At 39.6% G+C, this 22,925-nt stretch overlaps 3 protein-coding genes across 5 annotated transcripts in view; 1 reads left to right on the top strand and 2 right to left on the bottom strand.

The window, feature by feature from the left end:
• The window catches only part of LOC139215224 (major histocompatibility complex class I-related gene protein-like), a 12,467-nt gene extending 10,143 nt beyond the window's left edge, over window positions 1-2,324 (top strand). The window contains 4 exon segments of the mRNA XM_070846119.1: window positions 1-203; window positions 845-949; window positions 1,261-1,336; window positions 1,802-2,324. The exon segment at window positions 1-203 is cut by the window's left edge and continues 121 nt beyond it. Coding sequence (XP_070702220.1) covers window positions 1-203; window positions 845-949; window positions 1,261-1,307 — 355 coding nt within the window. The 3' untranslated portion in view covers window positions 1,308-1,336; window positions 1,802-2,324.
• Window positions 2,325-7,330: 5,006 nt separating this feature from the next.
• On the bottom strand, window positions 7,331-12,364 carry LOC139215221 (nucleolar protein dao-5-like). Of its 2 annotated transcripts, none has more exons than XM_070846114.1 (10): window positions 12,099-12,364; window positions 9,598-9,729; window positions 9,387-9,506; window positions 9,174-9,281; window positions 8,920-9,072; window positions 8,687-8,833; window positions 8,461-8,592; window positions 8,225-8,374; window positions 7,881-8,024; window positions 7,331-7,796 (listed from the first exon to the last, which is right to left on the bottom strand). In XM_070846114.1, the coding sequence occupies exons 1-10, from the start codon at window positions 12,148-12,150 to the stop codon at window positions 7,735-7,737; spliced, it is 1,200 nt and encodes a 399-aa protein (XP_070702215.1). In that variant the 5' UTR covers window positions 12,151-12,364; the 3' UTR covers window positions 7,331-7,734. The 2 variants fall into 2 exon arrangements, with proteins under 2 accessions (XP_070702215.1, XP_070702214.1); XM_070846113.1 differs by having other exon boundaries at window positions 9,159-9,281; window positions 12,099-12,363.
• A 904-nt stretch (window positions 12,365-13,268) lies between these two features.
• Window positions 13,269-22,744, bottom strand: LOC139215944 (lysine-specific histone demethylase 2). 2 transcript variants are annotated; one of them, XM_070846982.1, is made up of 21 exons: window positions 22,624-22,744; window positions 22,190-22,332; window positions 20,607-20,728; window positions 20,424-20,513; window positions 20,167-20,278; window positions 19,946-20,059; window positions 19,830-19,868; window positions 19,552-19,744; window positions 19,174-19,358; window positions 18,808-18,978; window positions 18,613-18,687; window positions 18,374-18,508; window positions 18,031-18,202; window positions 17,398-17,525; window positions 17,117-17,248; window positions 16,921-16,995; window positions 16,650-16,766; window positions 15,844-15,969; window positions 15,353-15,475; window positions 15,063-15,215; window positions 13,269-14,437 (listed from the first exon to the last, which is right to left on the bottom strand). In XM_070846982.1, exons 1-21 carry the CDS (start codon window positions 22,637-22,639, stop codon window positions 14,354-14,356), a joined length of 2,505 nt encoding a protein of 834 aa, XP_070703083.1. In that variant the 5' UTR covers window positions 22,640-22,744; the 3' UTR covers window positions 13,269-14,353. The 2 variants fall into 2 exon arrangements, with proteins under 2 accessions (XP_070703083.1, XP_070703084.1); XM_070846983.1 differs by lacking the exons at window positions 22,190-22,332; window positions 22,624-22,744 and having other exon boundaries at window positions 20,467-20,513; window positions 20,607-20,636.
• Window positions 22,745-22,925: the final 181 nt, after the last annotated feature.

The following is a 22,925-nucleotide window of genomic DNA, read 5'->3' as shown; positions in this document are numbered from 1 at the left end:
GGACGTGACCCTCGGAGAGATCCTCCCCAACAACGATGGATCCTTCCAGACGAGCGTTGACCTGAAAGCACCAGGAGCATCTGAAGACTGGGGGAGCTACGAATGTGTGTTTCAGCTCTCTGGTGTCGAGGACATCGTCACCAAACTGGACAAAGCAGTGATCAGGACCAACGAAGTTAAGACAGGAATCAGAAGTGATGGAGGTGGGAAACAGCCATTATTTTATTGTAACAACCCTGCAGGTCATGTTTTTTGTCTGTTGGATGAGAAATTTTGTTTTCCTTTCCCTTGTTTTGTTGACAGTTTCATTCATCTAGTTTTTTATATATAATTTTAAGGCCAAGATCAGTATTAAGCCAATGAACCTGCCCACCATCAGCAAATCCCTAAAAACTTAGTTTTACATTTTTAAAAAATTTAAACTCTAGTTTTTAAAGTGCATTTAAGGAGTTATAATTGTCTTTGCCTGTTTAATAATCTGAATGTATGTATTTATCAGTCAGAATAAAGTTGGTCGATCGTGCTGATAGTCATAAAGTATCAGTGTTAAAAGCTCTTCTTGTGCCAAAAACCAACATATGGGACAGAAACCATCATAAACAGAAACAAAGACAACAAAACTACACACTACAAACTACAAACTACACTGCAAACCAGCATAGATACAGTTATTACACAGAAACAAGAAGGGATAAAGATTTAGATCAAGAATAAGAACAGCAGCAGGAAACACATATGGTGTCTGTAAACAAGATTTGGGTCTGGTTGGGAAATGGATGTTTTTCTCTCCTAACCTGCTTCATCTGTACAGGCTGTGATTTGTTTGTTGTTTTCTGCTCAACAGAGAAGCCCCTTGACAAGACCACCATCATCATCATCATTGTTGCAGTGGCTGTTCTGGTTGTCATCATTGCTTTGGCTGGATTCTTCATCTATAAAAAGAAGAACGGTGAGTTTTTTTTTACTCATCTTCAATCCAAACAATAATAAGCTCTCAGGGCCACAGTCATTATAACATGACTATAGCATGATGATGTCAGGGAGAGATGACAGGAAAATAACTATTGTAAGATCGAACCAAATGATATTATATATCATTTTATCTTTTTATTCTATTTTCACTGAGCGGACATGTAGTCTGTAGATTAAGAAGGATTTCTGGATGTTGTGCTGCAGAACTTTGCACTGTCAGGTGTTTGCAAAAACACAGTGTCACTTCAGAGCAGGGTGTGAAATAATAACGGGCTTCTGATCTTACAGCCGTGAGCAACCCTGAGGTCCTGGAGGAGCTGAATCCAGGAGCCTAAATGATGACAAAAACACCACCCTGCACACAGTAAGTTTCTTCATGTGGGACATAGACTTCACAGCTGCTGTGGAACAAACACCATCAACTATGTGCAAAAGAACTTAATCTGCTGTGAAACTTCTGACACACTGTAAAGAAAATGTTTGACTTTCATTGATTTTCCACAACAAAGTTAAATCTGTTTTATATGAGCTGAAGTGAGATTATTAAGAGAGAGGGATCAGTAGAGTAGAAGCATAATAGTATAAATATTAAGTATAATTAAAAACTCAAATATTAGGCCTCAGAAAAAAAGCAATTTATTATATATTATATGTTGTATTTCATATGCATAGTGGGTCAATCTATATTTTACAAAGTTGACACTTTAATGATATTTGATTGATATTCATTCACAGTCTAAATGATTCTTTAACTTAACTTTGAACCCTCCAAATGTTTATGGAAAATTAATTTGTTTTCTATTTTCAGTATTTTTCTTTTTGCTTTTAGGTTTGTGACTAAGTTGTGCACTGAAGGGAGGAGCGGTGGCACCACATTCTGCTCCGTAAACTGGGAATTCATTGGTTATTCTTCATTCCTATCATACACTGAATCAGTGTTGGGAATCTTATATTAGTTTGTTTGTTGAAAAATGACATAAATGGTGACATTAAATTATTTTGATCATTTAGTTCCAAATAAAAAAGTGGAATTTGCTCTGATAAAATGTTTACTTAAATACTTGAGAATTTCCCCCTATGGGGGATCAAATAAAGAAAAAAGTCTAAGTTTGTAAACCAAATGAGCATCATTTATATTTTTTTCTTACCTGGAGAGAAGTAAAACAGGACATTCAAAACAATGAAATAATCACATTATGAATGCATAAATAATTGTATGATAAGTTAAATATGTTTTTTGATCTAAAAGAAATCTAAATACATATATTCACACACACGTTCACACATTCCCATTTTCTCCCAGGGTGATCTGTAAACACACAATTTCTTATGTAAATAAAATGTGTAAATAGTTTGCTTGTTTTGAATCATGATTTATATATATATATATATATATATATATATATATATATATATATATATATATATATATATATATATATATACATATACACACACACACACACACACACATATATATATATATATATATATATATATATATATATATACATATATATATATATATATATATATATATATATATATATATATATATATATATATACATATATATATATATATATATATATATATAGGTTGGATTTGAAAGGGTTGTCAGTCCCTTTTTTTTAAGTAGTGCACTTTCCTGCTACTCTTTATGGACAAGGAACATTTTCTTTTCTCTTAGAAAGTGAACAGCGATGCTTAAAATCACTTCTTGTGCTGGATTGAGTGGATCAATTCCAAATTATTATTATTATTTCATTCATTTTACTGTAATTTGTGCTTTTCAATAAAGTCCCCATGTTCCAAGTTGTGTCTTTTTGTGATTTCACATATAAATGCTTACACATCTGTAACAGTAGCGATAACTATATGAATATTATTACAATATTATGACTGTTAACTATTATCACAGAAGCCAAATGAAGAGCAGGAAGAACAAAGTTATTAAGGCAAACCTGTGATTGGACAGATGGGGACAAGTTTATCATTGGAGGCATTTGGGCTTCCCCAATAACAATAAATCAAATATTCTATTTTTTAGTGATATTCTGCCTCACTCTTATTAGCTTTGTTTCTGACACTTAATATCATAAAGCAACATAATGCATTAGTCCAGGTTAATCATTACATTTTACATCATTTTAAAAGCTAATGGATGACAATTGTTTAAGTCCCACAAATATACTTTCTGACAAATGTGACACTTTGCTGCGCTCACAGACCTCAGCTTTACACATCCCAGGGCTAAACAACAATCAGTCTTTGCTCGGTTTTCTTTTGGCGATGTTAAGCTTTTATTTGATAGATAACAGAACAGACATGACAGGAAATGACAGGAGAGAGAGTGAGACGGGGAATGATCCGCAACAAAGCTCATTAGGGAAGCGATATTTTGTTGGGCAGTGTTCATTAAAAGACATGAATGAACTGGTTAATGATCATTAGACTCTACGCAGTCCAATCAGGACCAAATGTAACATGTTTGATAAGAGTCCCACCCTGAAGATGTCTACAATTGTCAATGTCAATATTCAGTTTTCGTCAAAACTATTTTGGTCAAAACAAATTTGTTTCCCAAGTCGTGGATGATGCTACTGATGAAGCTCTAGAGGTTTTGTCAAACACTGTCACCGTGGCGACACCTTGTTCGCCATGAAACAGGAAGTTAATTTTTAAGCACTAAGCATGGTCAAAATGTCACCAAATTTAGCAAACATATCAGGAGGCCTGAAATGAGTTAAGGGATTTATGGGTTTATGGTTTATGTGGGGCAAAAGGGCTCTATGGCACCCCCTACAATATTCAACAAACTAGACCCGCGCTGCATTTCACCTACATATAAGAAATTCATTAGGCTTATGGGCCATGATGAGTCCTACAAAAAAGTCTCTTGGTGCCATGACCTAAAGCCAACAGGAAGTCGGCCATTTTGAATTAAGTGTCAAAATTTGGTCAATTTTCAGCTATTTTCAGGGGTGGTAAATAGTCCGAGGGGCTTGATCCAACCCACCTCAACTTTGGAAATAAACCTTCTGTGGCAATCATTTGATTTACGTGACATTTTCATAGCGAAGTCAACACTTCACATACTGGAACATAAGGCGTGATTAGTGGCTGTTCTCTAGCGCCACATGGAGGACACAGGAAGTGACATGTAACTCTTGATGAGCTCAAAGATGAAACTGTAGATGAATGGGATGGACGAGGTTCACACTGGTTGAACTGACAGACGACAGCAGCAGAGGGAGAGAACAGATTCAAAGTGTGACAGCAACGATGTGTTTGGTTTACAGAGATCGTAGTAAAATCTGGTTGGTTTACACTGCGTGCACAATTATTAGGCAAGTTGTATTTTTGAGGATACATTTTGTTATTGTACAACTACAGTGCTCTTGGTCAATCCAAAATGTTAACAAACCCTCAAACCTGAACATTTAAGTAGTAAAAGTGAAGTTTTGGCTTTCTTAAGAGAATATCTATACGTACACCATTATTAGGCAACTATTAGTGTGCAGAATTATTATGCAACTAAATGAAAAACAAAGATTTTCCCATCTCACTTGTTTATTTTCACCTGTTAAAGTGAGAATAATAAACAAACTCAAAATTTACAAATAAACATTTCTGAAATTTAAAAAAAAAAAACCCTCAGTGACCAATATAGCCACCCTTCTTTTCAATAACAAGCCTTCCATTCACGGAGTCAGTCAGTTTCTTGATCTGGTCAGAATCAACTTTTTGTGCAGCCGCAACCACAGCCTCCCAGACACTGTTCAGAGAGGTGTACTGGTTACCTTCACTGTAAATTTCCTGCTTAAGAAGGGCCCAAAAGTTCTCAATAGGGTTTAAGTCAGGTGAAGAAGGGGGCCATGTCATTAGTTTTTCATCTTTAAGGCCTTTACTGGCTAGCCACGCAGTGGAGTACTTTGATGCGTGTGATGGAGCGTTGTCTTGCATAAAAATCAAAGTCTTCTTGAAAGATGCAGACTTTTTCCTGTACCACTGCTTGAAGAAAGTGTCTTCTAGAAATTGGCAGTAGGTCTGAGAGTTGATTTTGAGTCCATTTTCAACCCGAAAAGGTCCAACTAGCTCATCTTTAATAATACCTGCCCATACCAGTACCCCACCTCCACCTTGCTGGCGTCTGAGTCAAAGTGGAGCTCTGTGTCCGTTACTGGTCCAACCACGGGCCCATCCATCTGGTCCGTCAAGAGTCACTCTCATCTCATCAGTCCACAAAACCTTTGAAAAATCTGTCTTCAGATATTTCTTGGCCCATTCTTGACGTTTCAACTTATGTGTCTTGTTCAGAGGTGGTCTGGTTTCAGCCTTTCTTATCTTGGCCATGTCTCTGAGAACTGAACACCTCGTACTTCTTGACACTCCAGGTAGGTTGGAGTTGTGGAATATGGCAGCACTGGAGGATAATGGGTTCCTGGTAGCTTCATGTTTGATTCTTCTCAAATCTTTGGTGGTTAATTTGCGTCTTTTCTTCTCGACACGTTTCTTGCGACCTTGCTGACTATTTGCAACAAAACGTTTGATGGTTCTGTGATCACGCCCCAATATCTTAGATATTTCAAGAGTGCTGCATCCCTCTGAAAGACTTTTTACAATATTTGACTTTTCAGAGTCAGTTAAATCTCTTTTTTGGCCCATTTTTCCTGAGGAGAAGAATCTGCCTAATAATTATGCACACCTTGATATAGGGTGTTGATCTCCTTAGGCCACACCCTCCCTCGTTACACAAATACACATCACCTGATATGCATTAAATCCAATAAGCATTCAAGTTTATACAGCTTGGAGTTGGAAATTATGGATAAAATGATGATATGGTCAAAATAATCACTTGCCTAATAATTGTGCACACAGTGTAAGTGAGAGTGAGCACCCATAGTCAGCTGATAAAGAATAAAGTGCAAGAGGGAGAAGAGGGGGAGAGAGAATGTGAATAAATTAGTATAAAGATAGTTGAATGATGATTGAATGTATAGACATTGTATTTACAATAAAGCTAGACAAGGATAAACAAGCATAGACAGTTATTATCTACAGATAAATAGGGATTCATATTTAAATGAACAGCAACAGCAGGATAAACTAACAGTATCTGCATGCAGGATTGTGTCTGGTTGGGAATTGGATGTTATTCTTTTCTTACCTGTTTAATCTGTACAGTTTTTGCTCTTTTCTACTCGAGAGGCCCGTTTGCATGACCAACCTCATCACTGCTGCAGCGGTTGTTGTTGCTCTTGTCCTCATTGCTGTCATTGGATACATGCCAACCAAGATAAAGAAAGATGTTTTTAGACTTTGGGTGGATGCTTTTGTTTGGATTGCAAAAATAAAAGTACTGTAAGGCTCAGAGCACCAGTGTTATGGTGGAACAACTTGTGGAGTTGTAGTGTTTGTGAAGAGGAGTGTGTGGAGGACTGAAGTTAGCTGGGATGTGGCCGGGTCATGGCGGAAGTAGCAGATGTCTTCAGAGAGCAGTGAAGAAGAGTGCACACCAAACTTCATGTAATTTAAGAAAACTACAAACATGTCTAATGCTCACTTCCCTTTTCGGTGTCATGTTTATATCACATGAATGTTTGCATTTATTTTAAGGTGCTATTTTCTCCAATGATCTAATCCTGCTCACGCTTTTAATTGTTTTAGGAAAATTGGGTTTTAGTGCTCAAATAACTCATTTAATTGTTCTTTGCAAAAGAAAGAATCTGCCTCTCACTTTTGTATAATTTAGAACTGAAACAGCTGTAATTAATAAATCCGGTTTTTTTTTGCAGTTTGAATGTCACACTGAGCTTAAATGTAAATTGTGACAGGGGTATTTTAATATTTGCACATTTTTTAGACCAAATGGTTAATTCGTTATTTAGATTTATAATAATGAAAAACATTAGTTGCAGCCCAAAACATGATTGTAAATTGAACATATGTGTATTTTTAATGCTTAAATCGAATAGAAATATTATATAACTGGTTAATAATGACTATAAGTGTTAGTTCTACACTCTACACACTACACTAAAATCATAATTGGATAAAGTGTCAAGTTAAAAGCCAGATTTGGGCCCTGCTGACACCCCGAATGGGCCCAAAGTAGAGTGAGTCAGATGGTTTTATAAAAATACCATAAATTGTATACCAGTTCATGGATAAATTATATTTATATGGTAGTATGAATATAATTGATTCAACTTGAATTTATTTACAATGTGACTGGAACGAAAATGACAGACTTTAATAAAGAAAAGCAACTGTGGGAAACAGAGACTGATTCATCTGATTCATGAGTTTTATACTGAAAGCAGTTTAATGAAACACAGTGTATTTTCACTGGTGCATGCTATGTGTGCAGTTAATATGAAAACAGAAATGTAACTTCATTGAGAGTTAAATTAGTCTCTTAAAAAATAAAACCAGAGAAAACAGCCAATGCAAACAACAGGCACAAATAGTCAAATAACATCAAGGACTGCATAAAATCTTTCAGGAACCTACAAAATCTGATCCCAAACTTAAAAACAGAAGTAAAAATATTAACACCTTAAATTAACATGTATGTATCGCATATAAAACGCACTGTTCACATAAACTCTAACTGTGTTGTTTGGGAGTTGTCTCTCCGAGGGGATTTACATCACTTGTAGGAAGTCCTTCAAACTTGGAGCTTCTAGGTGGTTTGAACTTCCCGGTCCAGAAGGTGAAAGATAATTATAAACATTACAGATTTGTTTCATCTGCTTATTCTTCTTCCGGTGAGTCCTCTAACTCCTCACTTGAGGTCTTTTCAGCAGTCGGTGTGTCTGTGAAGACAGAGAATAATGTTACTCTTCATTTTGAGGTTCTGCTGCAGCATCAGTAAAGACTTTTAGTTATGCAGTCAGTACCTGTACTAGTTTTTTCCAGGCTTCTTGTTGCCCCGGCTTCTTCACAATCACACCTCTCTAGTATTATTCTCAAGATTTTGGTCACTTGTGGGTGTTTGGCTGCCTTGATTAAGGGTTCATCGTCTGAACTGTTGCTTGAGGACCCTGGAAAAACAAGAATGGACCATAAATGAATGACTGATTTTAAACAGGGAATAATTCTTGACAATACCATAACTTCTTGAATTTTTGCTTCACATTATCTGGCCTCTAGAACCACAAGTCTACTGGTCACACTTCTGACGTTACGATAACATTTTCATTCTGTCACCTCCAGCTGAGGCTGATGGGGCCGGAGCCTTTACCTGACACAAGCGTCTTTCTTGGCTTTTTGGCAGCTGTGTCCCTCTTCTCCAGAGCAGGAGCCATCGTTTTGGTTTCCATTTGCTTGTCTGTGCGTTTCTTTTTCACAACATCAATCAAGGGTTCATCGTCGGAGCTTTCATGCGAGTCTCCTGCCAAACGAGCAGCAGCAGCAAGGATTTCAATCATGTATAATTATATATCATATGATGTTTTGTACACGTCACTTCTGAAGTACCTCGTCTCTTTCTTGCTCTGCCTTTCGATTCACTCGTCGTCTTTGTGTTTTTCTTCACTGGTTTCTTTTTCTTAGCAACGAGGTTCACCAACGGCACGTCATCATCTGAGCTGCTGTCTGAGGTTGAAGGGTCTTTTAAAACACAAAAGGTTAGTACTTAAACTACTTGCCATAATCTTTAATTCAATTCATTCCTGGTGGCCAGTCTAATGAATGTGCAGCCTACCTTTTAGTGATTTATCTTTACGCTTTGCTTTTGTTTTCCTGCTGTTTGCTGAAGTCTTTTGCTCTTTAGGAGCCTTTGTCAGCCTCTTCTTCATTGCTGCCAGGGTTTCATGGTCTGAGCTCTCACTGGAAGACTCTGCATATTTAACTAGAACGAAAAAAACATATTTATTTTTGTTGTAAGTGCTATGGAAAAAGCATTTTATATGCTGATTCCCACATTTTAACACCTACCCTTTTTCCTCGCTGCGTTCCTTTTGGATTTTATAACTGGGGTTGTTTTTCTAGATAGCACGGCAGGCGCTTTTCTCTGACGTTTGGAGTGAAGTTTCCCTGCAAGTTTGCTCAAAGGTGCATCATCTGAATCATCATCGCTATCCAGTGATTCTGTGTAAAGAAAAGGAAGGTCAAAAATGAGTATCTGCTACAGAGAACAGCAACTTTCTGATGATGGTGCAAATCCACATTCTTACCTTTCTTCTTCATACCATCAGATTTTTTTGGAGGCGCTGACAAAGGCTTCTTTGAGGGTTTGGAGGACATTTTAGCAATTTTTATGAGAGGCTCGTCATCAGAGCTATCATCTGCATTCAAATCTGAAAGAGTTACATACACATCAAATTAAAGCAATCCATTCCAGACAAAAAGAAATGAGAAAATGCAGCTGAAATACAGATGATAATATAAGGTAGTGTAACCACCTGCTTTCTTGTTATTTGTGCCATTAGATCTGGGAGAAACATTGTCTTTTTTCACTGGTTTCTTAGTTTGTGCAGATTTAATCTTTATCAAAGGCTCATCATCTGAGGAGTCATCCAAAGCTACAATGGGAGATATAAACAGAAAATGTACTAGCTTTTACTTTCAGGGGTCACAAAACATCAAGTTGCCTGTGTAGTTTGTTGTCCTCACCGCTTTTGTCCTGTTTTGATTTAGTGTCGGAGCTGACGGTTAAGCTGTGTGTGTGTTCACGTTTCTCCTCACTGCGTGGCCTCGTCAGGAGCTTTGAGAGAGGTACGTCATCAGAGCTGGAGCTGTCCTTCCCTGATCAGTCAGACACAATGGGATAAACACCAGTAAATACACCTCAAGTCTGGTCTGGTTAAAGGGTCTTAAAAGTTCAATAAATTTGCAACATGCATTTCCAACAAACTACTCTTTGAATAGTCAGAATATGGTAATCTTCTTATTTTATTTTCCAGTATTTGGAGCCCACAACACAAACACATTACACTAATGTACAGATATTGTGCAAAATAGTGCTCTGAAAACCATGTATCAGAACCAAAATTAGCTTTATTCACCAAATACTTACACAGAAAGAGACATACAGTGAAACAAAGACAACAAAACATAAACATGTAACTGCTATATACAACTGTAAATATAGACTTGTTTCTCACACTGTATGACAGGTTTAAGTGAAGAGTGACGGCCTGTCAATAAAAATCATTCTGTCAGATTGTTTTAGCGTACAGCGCTCTGCCAGAGGGCAGGAGTTTGAACAGGCTGTGTCCAGGGTGTGATGGGTCAGCAGATTGATGTTTCCAGCCCGTTTCCTGACTTTGGAAATGTACAACTCCTGGATGTAGGGCAGGTTGGCACTGATGATATTCTCTTCAGTCCTAACAGTTCCAATCCAAACCAGACAGTGAGGGAAGTGCAGAGAACAGAGCACCCCCTGAGGAAGGTTGAGCTTCTTGAGCTGGCACAGTAAATACATCCTCTGCTGGGCATTTCTGATGATGGAGTCCATGTTGAGCATCCACTTTAGGTCCTGGGTGATTGTGGATCCTGGATGTGTGCTGTTAAGCACATTGGGGGAGGAGGGAGGCGGTGTTGGGGGCCTCCTGAAGTCCAACGTCATCTCCACAGTTTGTGATGCTCCCTAAACTCAGCTGCTGCCTCTGGTCTTCCAGTTTGTGATCCACAGACAGGTGGAGGCTAGCACAGTGAGCTGGGTGAGCGTGTACCGGAGGACTTCTGTGATTAGTGCGTTGAATGCCAAGCTGAAGTCCACAAACAGCTTCCTCATGTTTCTCAGGAGTCGAGGTGTTGCAGGATGTAGTATTGTCCCATGGTGACTGCAACATCCATTGACGTATTTGTCCTGTTTCACCATTTTTTGATGACAAACGGTGGAAAAGTTTGTCCAGTGGATAGTTGAAAGTTGACAAGTTTCTATCTGCTGAATGTGATCACAGCCATCCGAGGCACTGTCTAGGTCAGGTATGGAAGGTATCTTCAGGATGTGTTTGACTGATCAAAGTTTGTTTAATTATATTATTATTATAAGTAATTAATTATGTCAAATCCCTCCAAAGGAATGCAGTCATTGAAAGGGTTTACTTAAAAACCAGTCCTCTTTAAAGGCCAACGCAGATTTGTGTATGTTGTGAATATTTGTGAATAAAGATTATTGTTAATAAGATCATTATGTTTTCATGGCATTTATTTATTTGAGAGTACAGTTTCATAGGGAAATGGGGCTGAAGAGAAAGTAGGATGGCTATACTGATTATAACTAAGAAGGTTCCCAGCCAGAGTCAAACCAGATATCTTGCTTATACACAGTATCAATATATTATTATTGGGCAACTAGAGATGTGACTATTGTTCTCCAGTAATCATTAACCTCCTTTGACAGACCATTAAAGACCATAAAAGTTCATCTATTTTCAGTGTATAAGGGCGCAGCTTTAAAACTCCAAACTTCATCTGCTTTTGCAGAACAGTGAATTATAACATTAGGACTGTTTATTGCCAGATGTGGAAGAAGTATTCAAATACTTTATTGGCATAAAAGTGGGGATACAGCAGTATAACAGTAGTGTTCATTATGTAAATTGGCACCTTTCAGAGAGTTGTTATTATATTACTACTGATGCACTAACAATGGAGCAGCATTGTTATGTTACAGCTGGTGCAGCTAACTTTAACTGCTTTTGTATACTGAGGTAATCTATAAGGTGTTTTGTGTGTAAAATGTTCATGTGCAAAGCCATAAGTAACTACCCGTCAGGTGAATGTGGTGTAGTAAAAAGTAAACTTTTTCCTTCTGAAATGTTGTTGGTATAAAGTAGCATCAAGTCAAAAAGTACCACTGGTGAGTAGTTACAGTACAGTACCACCACTGTTATTACAGGCAACACTATTACCAGTATTTGTGTTTCTACAGCTCATGTTGCTGCAGTGCTAACAAACTCCTAAAAACTCGTATCCACCTTAAATTATTCTTGAATTTGATCTGTGAACTCTCTCCTCTTAACTGTCTGAAAAAGACAGCAGCAGTGATGCAAAGGCATTATTTACAAGTGGTAACGTTAAGCTAACTTAGCTTTTAGCAACAACGCAGTCCAATAAAATGTCTGCCTCCTCAGCTCAAACTTAAATAGCATCGTTAATGTAACTACCTGGAGAGTCGTGTACCACATTAGCGGGCACGTCAGCTGTGCTGAAGTCCATTATGTTGCTCAGTACAAGTTAATTAAGCTCTTCATCCAAACCGCGACAACTTGGTCTAACGTTGTTCTTCTTTTTCACTTACTGTTAGCTAGCCTAGCTAAGTTCGCGCTTTAATTTCAGCTGGTTGTCGCCACCAGCTACTAAGCTCGTGGTCCGCCAACCTACAGCTACATCCGCTGACAAGTTTACAAATCAGTTTGTCCAGTCATGACAGTAATACGGCCCCATCTTACGTTTGGTTTGGTTCTTCAGTTTCGTTTCTGGGGGGCGCAGAGGCGAGGGTTGATGACGCCTGCTCGACGTCACTGGACCCCTGGAATTGCCTAGCAACCAAACTACGGCAAATATCCTAGCAACTGAACTGAAGATAAACTAAGATAAAAACAAGCTAAGATAAGATAAACTAAGCTCAGTTTAACTAAACTCAGAGTGAAATATCAGGGCATTTCACGGTTTTGCCCCAAAGTTTTAAAGTTCATTCTTGTCTCAAGCTATTTACTAAACACTCTCACCTAACAGGGCCATTTAGTAGTTGATCCGGAGCTTTCGACTGTATCACAACATCAAGGGGGATGCTACATGGACCGTGAGTGTGGATTGTTTGGTTAACTGCTGTTTCTAAACTCACAAGCTTTAAAACTCAACTTTTATGGAAATATAGACGTAAAGGAGAAATTCAATAAAATATATGCAATTTCAGGTAAACTCCATCTGCTAAGGAGGATTGTGGTGACACGATCAAAAGCCCCAGAACAGCTACTAAATTTATTACTATAAAATGTTCAATTTACTATGATGGAAGACTAAAAGAGACAATTTGTCTGTATTCACATTTGACATGGTGAAACTAGTGATTTTATTTGATTTGTCTTTTTTTTTTTTTTGCCTTTTTGCAATATTCATAATTAATCCAAATTGTTTCTGGATACATTTCAACTAATTACTGTACTTATTTCAGCCCTGCTTCCATATTCAGTCAGTACAGTATTATTGTAGTAGAGTGTCAAAAAGTCTACAGACTATGTTGGCATAAATATATTATGATAAATATCATGCTGATTGGAGTTACGGAGGGGAAAAAAGGAGCCAATCTTTCATTCACAGGTGAATATGATCAGTATGGCAGTTGATAGCTCAGTTTATTACACATACAAGATAAATACCACAGCACTGAAATGTTGGACAAACGGGACACGGTCACCTAGATGAACGGATCCAGACAAAGATACGAGGACCTACATGTAAAGCTTCATTAATCAACATTAATGACGACAAGTGAGGACATTGTTGTGCTGTTCCCCGACCCCAAACCTCAGGAACTTCAATATGGACAAATAGACCTTTTCTCCTCCTTTGGTTGGGTTATATTATATTATGTTAATGTATTTCCCAACCATCTTCATAATTTTCTGCTAGGTGTTGTTGTCTTGATCATATCCCTGAGACAGTAAGGGGACAATGAGGTGTTTTTTCTGATCATAATCAGCCATACGGAGAATTCAGCTCGTCAGACATGTGAAATATTCATTATTTTGTCACTGTTTTTAAATCAAATATTTTAAATCAAAAGTGCTATCACAGAAGTACTCCTACTGTATATCTAACTTTTTCATCCATTTCTCACCACTTATACCAACACATGAATCACATATAAGACAATGCAAATTCATTACAGCTGCATAAAACATTGGTAGGTAACTCTCATTACTACGTTACAACAACATAATCTCTTAAAACTTGATCCTTAGAGATTAAATGTAACTCAGGTGGATTCATGATTACATGACTGAGAGTTTACCAGTGTTTCCTGCAACCTCATCTTTCAAAACATTTTACATTTTCTGATCATTTCATCACAGAAGTGCTACAAACATCACTCGTTAAACTCAAATTTAAGATAACATCATCCTCCTTTCCAGCACAGCGGACCCAGACAGAGCTGCACAGGGATTATCTGTTAATCATGCCGCACTATTCTTTCATTTTTGCATCTTGTCGCTGACAAATGATTAACCAGCTGGATTTTTTAGCTTCTTGTGTGTTAAATATGTAGAGTCAGGCCCTGGAAAGCCCTATATGACACATCATAATAACAGTGAAATATCATTCCAAGTGGAGCGATTCAGATAACACAGTCTGAGTTGTTTCGGTGCCACTCGTGTGTCCATGCTGGTGTTTTTGAGTGCTCTGGGACCGACAGAGTTTACATGGCAGACATCTTACTGGCCTCTCTGACCCCACTCAGGTAGGCTCCTGTCACAGTTTGAGGGAAATGTCTGTTGGTGGCCTGGGAACGAAAACCAAGAACAATAAATCGATGAAAAATCTCTTTTAAAAGCCTGCAATGTGACAGTTACACAGGAAACCAAATATCTGACTTCATAAATCTGCTATGACCAACTAATATTAAGCTTTATTTTATTATCTTTTACCTGCAATTTAATGTTTCTGTGTTTGTTTTTATTGTGTTTTATGTCCCTGTTGAACACTTTGAATTGCCTTGTGTCTGAAAGGTGATATACAAATAAATTTGCCATGTCTTGCCTAATATAAAGAAATAATCATTAAATGTAATCTTAACCCAAGGTCTACTTAATAGGTTTCTGTTTTTTTATTAGGATCTCATCCTTAGTGTGTGGTTGAAAGCTCAGGAGACAGCCAGTACTGTAAGTTGGCCTTGAGTTAAGGTTATTTAATTAATATGTTATTTTATTCATTAATCACGACATAACATTCACACTCAGCCTACGGCAGGTTGATACGTTCTGTATTAAATGGATCCAGGAGGCCTTTTTCAGGAAAACAAATCTGTGGTGCAGTGAAAATAATACAATTCCTGCATGTTTTTGTGGAAAATGAATTTAAAAGATAAATGATAAATAAATAAAACTGGTTGGTTCGCCAAGTGTTACCTCTCCAGCAAAGAACACTTTTCCCTGCACGTCTTCAGCGAGGATGTCGTAGGCCTCTCCGCTTCCTCCCGTCTTCACAAAGCTGTAGGACATCTGGGACCACATGTCTTTGCTCCAATGTGTGACAAAGAAATTCAGCGGCTCTGGGACTTCCTGTCAGCGATGACAGACAGTGATGAAAAACACACACATACACAAAACTCTCTCACTCAAACACGTGTCAGTCCAAAGGGTAACTTGGGTTTCATCAGGATGCGACAGGGTTGAGGATTAAACCATGAAAGCGTCACCTGTTCTTTGAAAAGTTCACGCAGGACCTTCATGCACTCATCCACCACCTCCTTGTCCTCCAGGTCCCGGACAGCAGGTACAGCATCCCCAGTGATAACAGACATGAGGACAGCCTGCTTCCCCTACACACACACACAAAGTGTGTAAGTTTAACAAATGTTCCTCCTCTGACTTTTATATTCTGTATTTTCTGTATTCTTGTTGCTGCTGACAGCATTCAAACGTCCTCTTATTTATCAAAACATAAATAGGATCCGTCTTGTAGCTGGAAAATATGCATCTTAAGTGGCGTTTGTGACAAGAGAGCATGTTGTGTATTTATTTAGTGTGTGTGTGTTTGTGTATTTGCATCTGTGTGTGAGTTTGTGTGTATTTGTACGTGAGTACAACAGCACACTTGTGTTATTCAGTATTATAAGATAAGATATTGTAAGTAATATATCGGTAAGATATTGTCTTGGCGTGTGAACAGAAACGAGAAGAAACAAACCTGTGGATCCATGTCATAGAAGACACTGAACATGCCTCTCTTGTCAGGGCTTGGCGGTATGTGGCCGAAGTAGTCTGCCCCTTGGATCCTGCTGTCCCAGAATCGGTACGGGAACTGAAGAGCAATCTGCAAGAAGTTTTGAAATAATATTTTAGCATCTACAAGGAAGAAAAATTGCAAATATTGTCTCTCTATTCACTGTGTATTTAAATTAAATACTCTGAGTAAATGGAGAATCTGTATCTGATAGAGCAGAGAAATCAGCACTTAGATACACTTGTATCTGGAGGCCTGCACTAATTTACACTTCACATTACCCAGTTGCAGAAACGATCTCATCTGTGCTTCGGCTGGCCCTCATTTCAGTTCCACCTTCAACACAGTCACCGCACGAACCCTGAAATCTGACGCTTCTAGAACTGAGCTCATCTTTTACGCAGCTGAGTTGAGGCTCTGCAGTAGGTGGTAATGTCTGCACAGAGGATCACTGGCAGCAGCCTACCACCACCATCAGTAATGTTTACAACAGTAGGAGCAGGAAAAAGGCTTCCTTCATCACGAGGGACTCCACCAGAACCACCAAGGCCAGAAGGCTAGTTTTATTTTCATCATCACATTCTGTTCACTTGATATCTACGGTTACATGATTACTTATTGATATTTGTAATGGTGTCTTATTGTGTGCCCCCTCCTGATTTTATTATTGCTGTGACCTGAATGAGGACCTGAGTGCCTCACTTTGTTCCCCGCCATGTACAACATGTCATGGAATGACAATAAAACACCCTTATCTTTATCCTTATTACCTTTTCTATGATACCAGCTCCCAGGCTGTGGATTGCTTTCAGTTTTCTTTCAGGAAGTGGAGGGTTGAACTGAATCAAGTTCTTCTGAAGTAAAGTCAATGGGACTGTAACAAGAACCTAACAGAGAGAGAAGTCGAATAACTTTACACCATGAAAATCCACACTGATTACATCCAGCATTCTCTAACATGATACATAATCTAGGATAAAGCCTTAAAATGATAAAAGACATATTATATGCTCTGTGTAACATTTATTAACATATTTTTACCTTCTGTGCCGTCCACTGCGACCCATTAGAGGAGGTAACTTTGACAACATCACCTGAGTAATCGATGGCCTGAACCTGGAATAAAAAAACAAAATGTGCAGCTAATTTTTAACAATGGGATTCATCTCTGTGGTATACAACATTGTGTAATGAAAGGTGAACGTAGCAAGTGAAATTAAAAGATTGAGTTACAAACCGGGCACTTTGTTCGGATGTCGAGGCCCTCGCCTAGTTTGTGGAGTAACACAGAGAAGCCCTTAGTGAGTAAAGTGTGGTCGCCTGAGAACTGGGCAAAAAACTCATTGTGGTCCCAGGATCTCGCTGATACCTACAAAAAACATAAAAAACAAACACACTTAACAACATTTTCAACAGAATTCCCTTAAAGGCTCAATATCAAAACCCACACAAACTTTTCAAAATGGACACAAACACAACAGAAAAATCTTGCAGCCGTTCGGTTTGAGTTTTTCAGACCTGGTCTAATGTGCTTCCACAGGCGTACTCCAGGTTACTGAGATGAAACTGGAGCACTTTCTCCTCCAAGTCACTGAACTGGATTCCAGACTCCTGAAGAAAGTTCTTCTTCACCTCCTGGACTTTTTCTGCACAGATCAAATGCACAACTCAAGAGGGCAAATATCTCTAAACACAAACCACCAAACTAAATTCTGTTTATATGTGTTTTTTTATCTAGGAAAATGTTTTACTCCGTAGCCGACCTTTTCTCAGAACTACTCTTTTACTTTTACAATCCTGCACTGAACATATTCACAGTTGTAACCTGCCATTAGTAATAATTAGCAGGTCAGGCCAAACATGAGAACGGCTGCCATCGTCGCTGAAGAAGACGGCAAAGGTCATGCAAGAAAAAAAAAAAGTTTTCTTAAGCAATGGAGATGTTCTTGACCAACTTCAACTGTTAAAAATAATTTCCACTGATGTGGAATTTTTGTTATGAATATGAAAAAAGAAAGAATTGAAAAGTGAACACAAAAACACTACTCTAGTCTGATGATGAAAGCGATCAATGCTCTTGTTTCCATTTGTTAGTGGCTCTCACTTTACATTAAAGCAGCCATGCTGTGTTTGGGGTTGACAGTTCAGCACCTCTCAGCGGTGTGTCCTGGCTCTGCGACTTGTCCTTCCTCCACTCTGACACCACGTCCAGGATGGCGTTGAAATGGAAGTCCATGCGCTTGTCGATGGCCTTGTCAGTAACCTGCCCTCCCTCCTGGAAGAGGTCACACCGCTCTCCCAGCTTGTGCATCTTGATCCCCATCTGCAACAGGAGAGAGAAGAGTCACATCGGGCTACGAGCAAACCCTTGAGTCACATACAAAGATGCAACAAGACAGTGCATGTTTCCATTTAGAGAGAAAAACATAAACTTGAGATCAGGTTTAATGTCCAGCACAAATATAAAGAATTCTTTCCTTTCAGACTTTCTTACCTGCTCACACATCAGGGCGATGGGGTTGTTTACGCAGCCATTGACAATCTGAGCTCCGTGCCCTACAGCGACGCCCAGAGAAGTATCATCCCACACTCGACCGCCAATTCTCTCCCTTGCCTCAAGCACCACCGCCTGTGAACCAATGAAAATAAAGAGCGTAAAGGGACAGGGCTGTGATCACCAAACAGGGTAAAATCTATGTGTGACAGGAAATAAGTTGAGCCGAGGACAGTTACCTGAGTGCCAAAGTTTTGCAGCTGCCGTGCCGCAGCCAGACCTGAAGCCCCGGCACCGATGATGATCACATTCCTCTGCAAAAATGACCAAACGTGGGAGATAATGTGCGCATTAACCACATAAATGATAAAAATAAACGTTTACATGAGATGTGTGCGGTTGTATCGCGATCAGGTGAAGATCAGGACACTCACAGAGCAGTATCTTTCAGGGAGCAGGGGCCGTTTCACTGCCAGCACACCAGTGTTGATGAGGCCCTTCCTGGTCATGAAGTGGAGCACCCGGTCCATCTCCTGCACGCAGCGCACACGCACCAACCCCCGGACGATGATGTGCAGAGCACATTTCTGGGAAGTCAGCACCTCCTTTAGAAAAACAGAAAAAGTTGTTAATTGCTTTGTCTGTTTGTCGTTTCCTAGAGTCTTAAATGTTCTTTAATCCAAGAGAAGAAGGTGTATTGAACGGTACATAAATCAGCAATCTATGTTTCAAGTCCAGAGCCTAAAAGGTAAAAACATGCAATGCTTGTAAGTCACAGTTGGAGGATATCTGCAGTCTACCTTACAATTCTTGTGCCAGGAAGCCAGAATAAGGTTTCGTAAAGCCAAATACATGGTGGGATCACGGGAAAATTCTGGAAACTCATACAACTCATCCAGCTCCATCATATCCGGCCGCACACACAGAGCCTTGCCACACTCATTAGGCTGATAGAAGGGCTGGAAGTATGGACACAGGCCTGCAACTGAGGGATACAATCTGTATTAGTCCACATCATCATCTACTTTAGACTGAGATCTCTAAATGGGAGGTCTCCCTGGTGCATCACTCCCATTTAGTCCCACACCTCTCTGTATGTCGAGTAATTATCTGTATATCATAACACAGTAAACAACGGCTGTTGAAATATTCCCTTCCTCTCGCACTCACAGACTTACTTTGTGGAGGGACGGCTCTGCAGTGATCTGCCCTCAGCTCAGACAGAGACATGTTGCTGGGAGAGCCCGATGGGCTCATCCCCACACAGTCGGGGTAGTAGGCACTAAGGAAAGGGCTGGCTGGACTGTCTTTGAACAACGGTGGCAAAATCAGCATCGAATGCCACCAGCTGTCAGTCACCTCGGCCACTCTCTGTGGGGAGCAAAGAGGATGCAAGTGATCATGGTGTCTTTGCCTGATACCAAAGCAGATCATATAACACACATGACAAGCCTACCAAGTCCTCTGGCTGGGAGCACTGGTCCGGTCCCTCACTCTGCAGGCAAAGACACAAAATAATCATCACCAAAAAAAGGGAAGGGCTGGTTATATCTTTCTCTATTTCTTGTTTACCTTGATGTTGTTAAACTTCATCCCACAGCGGTACGTTGCTGCGAGGGAAGTAGTGAGCTGGATCTCCTTGGTCAGCTGACGCCACTTCCTACAGTCTGATTTAGTGCACTGAACCTGAAGGGAACATATCACAGTGAATACAACTGTACTGATGGCATGGAGAACTTAGAATAAGCACATTCAGCTGTTTAACAGGAACCAGGAAAGCTGCCTGCTCTTACCCAGAACGGCAGCTGCTGATCTGCCATGAAAGCTTTGAGACTGGGCTCACTTTTCCCGTTACTAGTCCACACCTTCTTCCACGCAGCAAAGGTCTCATAGCCGTCCTTGTGACTGCAAATGGAAAAAAAGAAAAAAGTTCATCCTGTGGCTGTGATGCAACAGCACGGAAAACATACTGAAATATGTATGTTGATAATATAGTGGAAAAAACAGTTCTTCATTAATGTTATGTGAGTAGTTGTTCTGTCAACATTACCTTCTGTAGTAGTGATCAAAACATTCGTTGCAAAAATGCTCACCACATGACAGATGATACCAGCGAGATGTGTATCCATTTTTAGCACACCTGAGAAGAGACAATAACAATCACGTCCACTCAGAAGAATCTGTGTCTAAAAAAAAGAATGACTTAGTGAAGATTTTACCAAGACTTGTGTACCTTTCAGATGCACTTGCAAAACAAACTGGGTATGTGGCAGAGCATCCGGCCTTCTCACACTTTCTGTACTTCTTCTCTGACTGGTCGTCTTCCTCCTCTGTGTCTGTGGCTTTTCTTTTGCTCTAGAAGACCGTGTGGAGAAAATCATCATGAAACTCAGCCCAACAGAGACAGTTACAGCTACTTTAAGCTGAGGAGGCACAGATTTGATACGCTGGAGGAGTATCTGCTGACCTTATTAAGCAGATCAGGTATCAGCACTGTTGTCATGGATACATAGTAAATACAGTTTCTTTGTTAATGTCAATATAAAGATTCTGTCTCGGTTTTGGGGGCACAACCACTCCTGTCCTCAGTTTACCATTTCACGGCTGATGTAGAGATCCTAATTCACATCTTTGTTTCATCCGGACTTAATTATTGTCATTGTCTGGTCTGCAACATGGTAGCATTGAAAGGGATTTTGGAGTTTGGAGTTTTTCTGAACTACAGATTCTAAAGCCTTCTGAGGCAAACTGTTATTTGCTATTTTGGGCTGTATAAATACAATTTGACTTGGCTTGACTTGACTAAATGTGGGAAAGAAAATGACCACTGGTGGGTAGGAACTGGATCTGGGTGAGAGAAAGTTGGATTGGTGCATGCCTACTTTAAACACAACTTATCCGTTAATCCAACACAGTAGACAGGGCTGAAATTCCAGCAGGGACACAGCAAACAACTTCAGGCTTATGAATAAATACAGGAGCAAGTTTAGTTTGTTCTTTTAGACTGAAGAAGGTTTTCAGGCTTGTCCTGGACACGAACACTGAAGTCTGTTAGTTTAGGGAAACTAAGAGGCTCCTAAGTTAGGTAAATATGGGAGTTTACAGCAAAGCAGTGGAAAGAGATGTTGTGTTTTTGGATGATGTGACCTGAAGAGAGCATATAAATTAGAGCTAGACCGATACATCATCTGATCTCAGTATAGTGGTGGAATAAGTCAGCACGCAAATAAGAAGAAATAACAGGAAAGAAATGCCACAGATACGTTTGAAGTCATTCAGAAACAGTGCCTACTTTGCTCACCCATCTCTCTTTGTCCTAGGAGACCATTATATGCCTACATTGAATAACAAGTAGAGAGATAACAGGAAACGAGAGGAAGGGGGGGGGCAAGAAATGGGAAATTACATGCAACAGAGAGTCCAGACTAGAGTTGCTGTAGTTAATGACCAGTTTCAGTTTTGAACTTCTTCTATTATCAAAAATGCTTTCTTATGTGGTTTGAGGGCTAAAATGTGTACCATGTAATCCACAGGCATCGCCCTTTCTCTCCCCACATTTCCTGATGTCCTGTCTGACTAAAAAGCTGAAGAAGCACCCTAAATAATCTTTGCAAGAAATAAATTATGCGTGATATATTGGATTTTCTAAAATGTCAAATATCAGAATCAGCCTCATCAACAAGGTAGGAACTATGTATTGTCTGTGACTGTATTGTCCCCTTTCAAATAAACTAAACTGCAACTGAAACTGAACAAGTGAGTGCTGGGGATAAAGAGGGGTAAACACATGTGAGACAGGTGGAGGGTGCAGTTCACCTGTCCAGGTGGAGGGTTGTTGGTGCGCTTCACCCGGACATTGATCTGCCTCCCAGAGGAGCGCAGGGTCTGGCCGTCCCCCGGTGACTCCCCGGAGCTCCTCTTCTTGGCTCGCCGAGCACCAGAGGCATTCCCAGAATAATCTTAAAATGAGCCACAACAATACATATTCAACAGCTGCCAATGCAGAGGAACTCAGCTCAAATGGGGCCTTTGTTGTGACTCTATGACAGGTAACATGATGTTCAAATGTATCATATCAAAGGAGGTAATTATGAATTGACTAAAGTGAATGAAACACAAGATTCGGTATTATGAAAAGACAGCAAAGGTGGCGACAGATGTGCACATTAGCAAGCTCTTTAAACCAGCCAAACACTGTAAGCCTGTCGCGTTTAGCATGTTAGCATAAGCAGCGCGTTACGGACACTGACCTGCATCCGACAGCATGACAGACTGACAGTATTTCTCCCAAAACCAAGGATTTATTGACGTTTATGGGCGTTTAAATTTTGCATTCGTCTCCCTCTTATTGTTGTGGGGGGGAATCAATGCGCTGTTATAGCCAGAATACCACTTCCGGCTTTAAAGAGGAAATGGGCGTTTCGTTTATGGTTTGTTTTGAACCCAGCTGCTCGCCGTACTAGACGGTAACCGTAGCAACTGTAGTACGCTGTCAGACTGGGGGTATAAAAAGAGCGAAGAGGGAGTTGGACGAATTACGTTGTTTTATAAA

This window comes from Pempheris klunzingeri, chromosome 16, assembly GCF_042242105.1.
Source record: "Pempheris klunzingeri isolate RE-2024b chromosome 16, fPemKlu1.hap1, whole genome shotgun sequence".
Lineage (NCBI taxonomy): Eukaryota > Metazoa > Chordata > Actinopteri > Acropomatiformes > Pempheridae > Pempheris > Pempheris klunzingeri.
Note: the sequence above shows the minus strand (reverse complement) of the source record. Positions and strands in the feature narration are given on the sequence as shown.

Coding starts and splice junctions, on each gene's coding strand:
- LOC139215221 (XM_070846113.1), bottom strand. CDS start 12,150: ATGGACTTCAGCACAGCTGACGTGCCCGCTAATGTGGTACACGACTCT. Junction 8,834..8,919: donor GAACGCAGCGAGGAAAAAGG/GTAGGTGTTAAA, acceptor TTTTCGTTCTAG/TTAAATATGCAGAGTCTTCC. Junction 7,797..7,880: donor CCTGGAAAAAACTAGTACAG/GTACTGACTGCA, acceptor CTGTCTTCACAG/ACACACCGACTGCTGAAAAG.
- LOC139215944 (XM_070846982.1), bottom strand. Junction 16,996..17,116: donor ACATCCGAACAAAGTGCCCG/GTTTGTAACTCA, acceptor TTTTTATTCCAG/GTTCAGGCCATCGATTACTC. Junction 15,216..15,352: donor GTGAACTTTTCAAAGAACAG/GTGACGCTTTCA, acceptor CATCGCTGACAG/GAAGTCCCAGAGCCGCTGAA.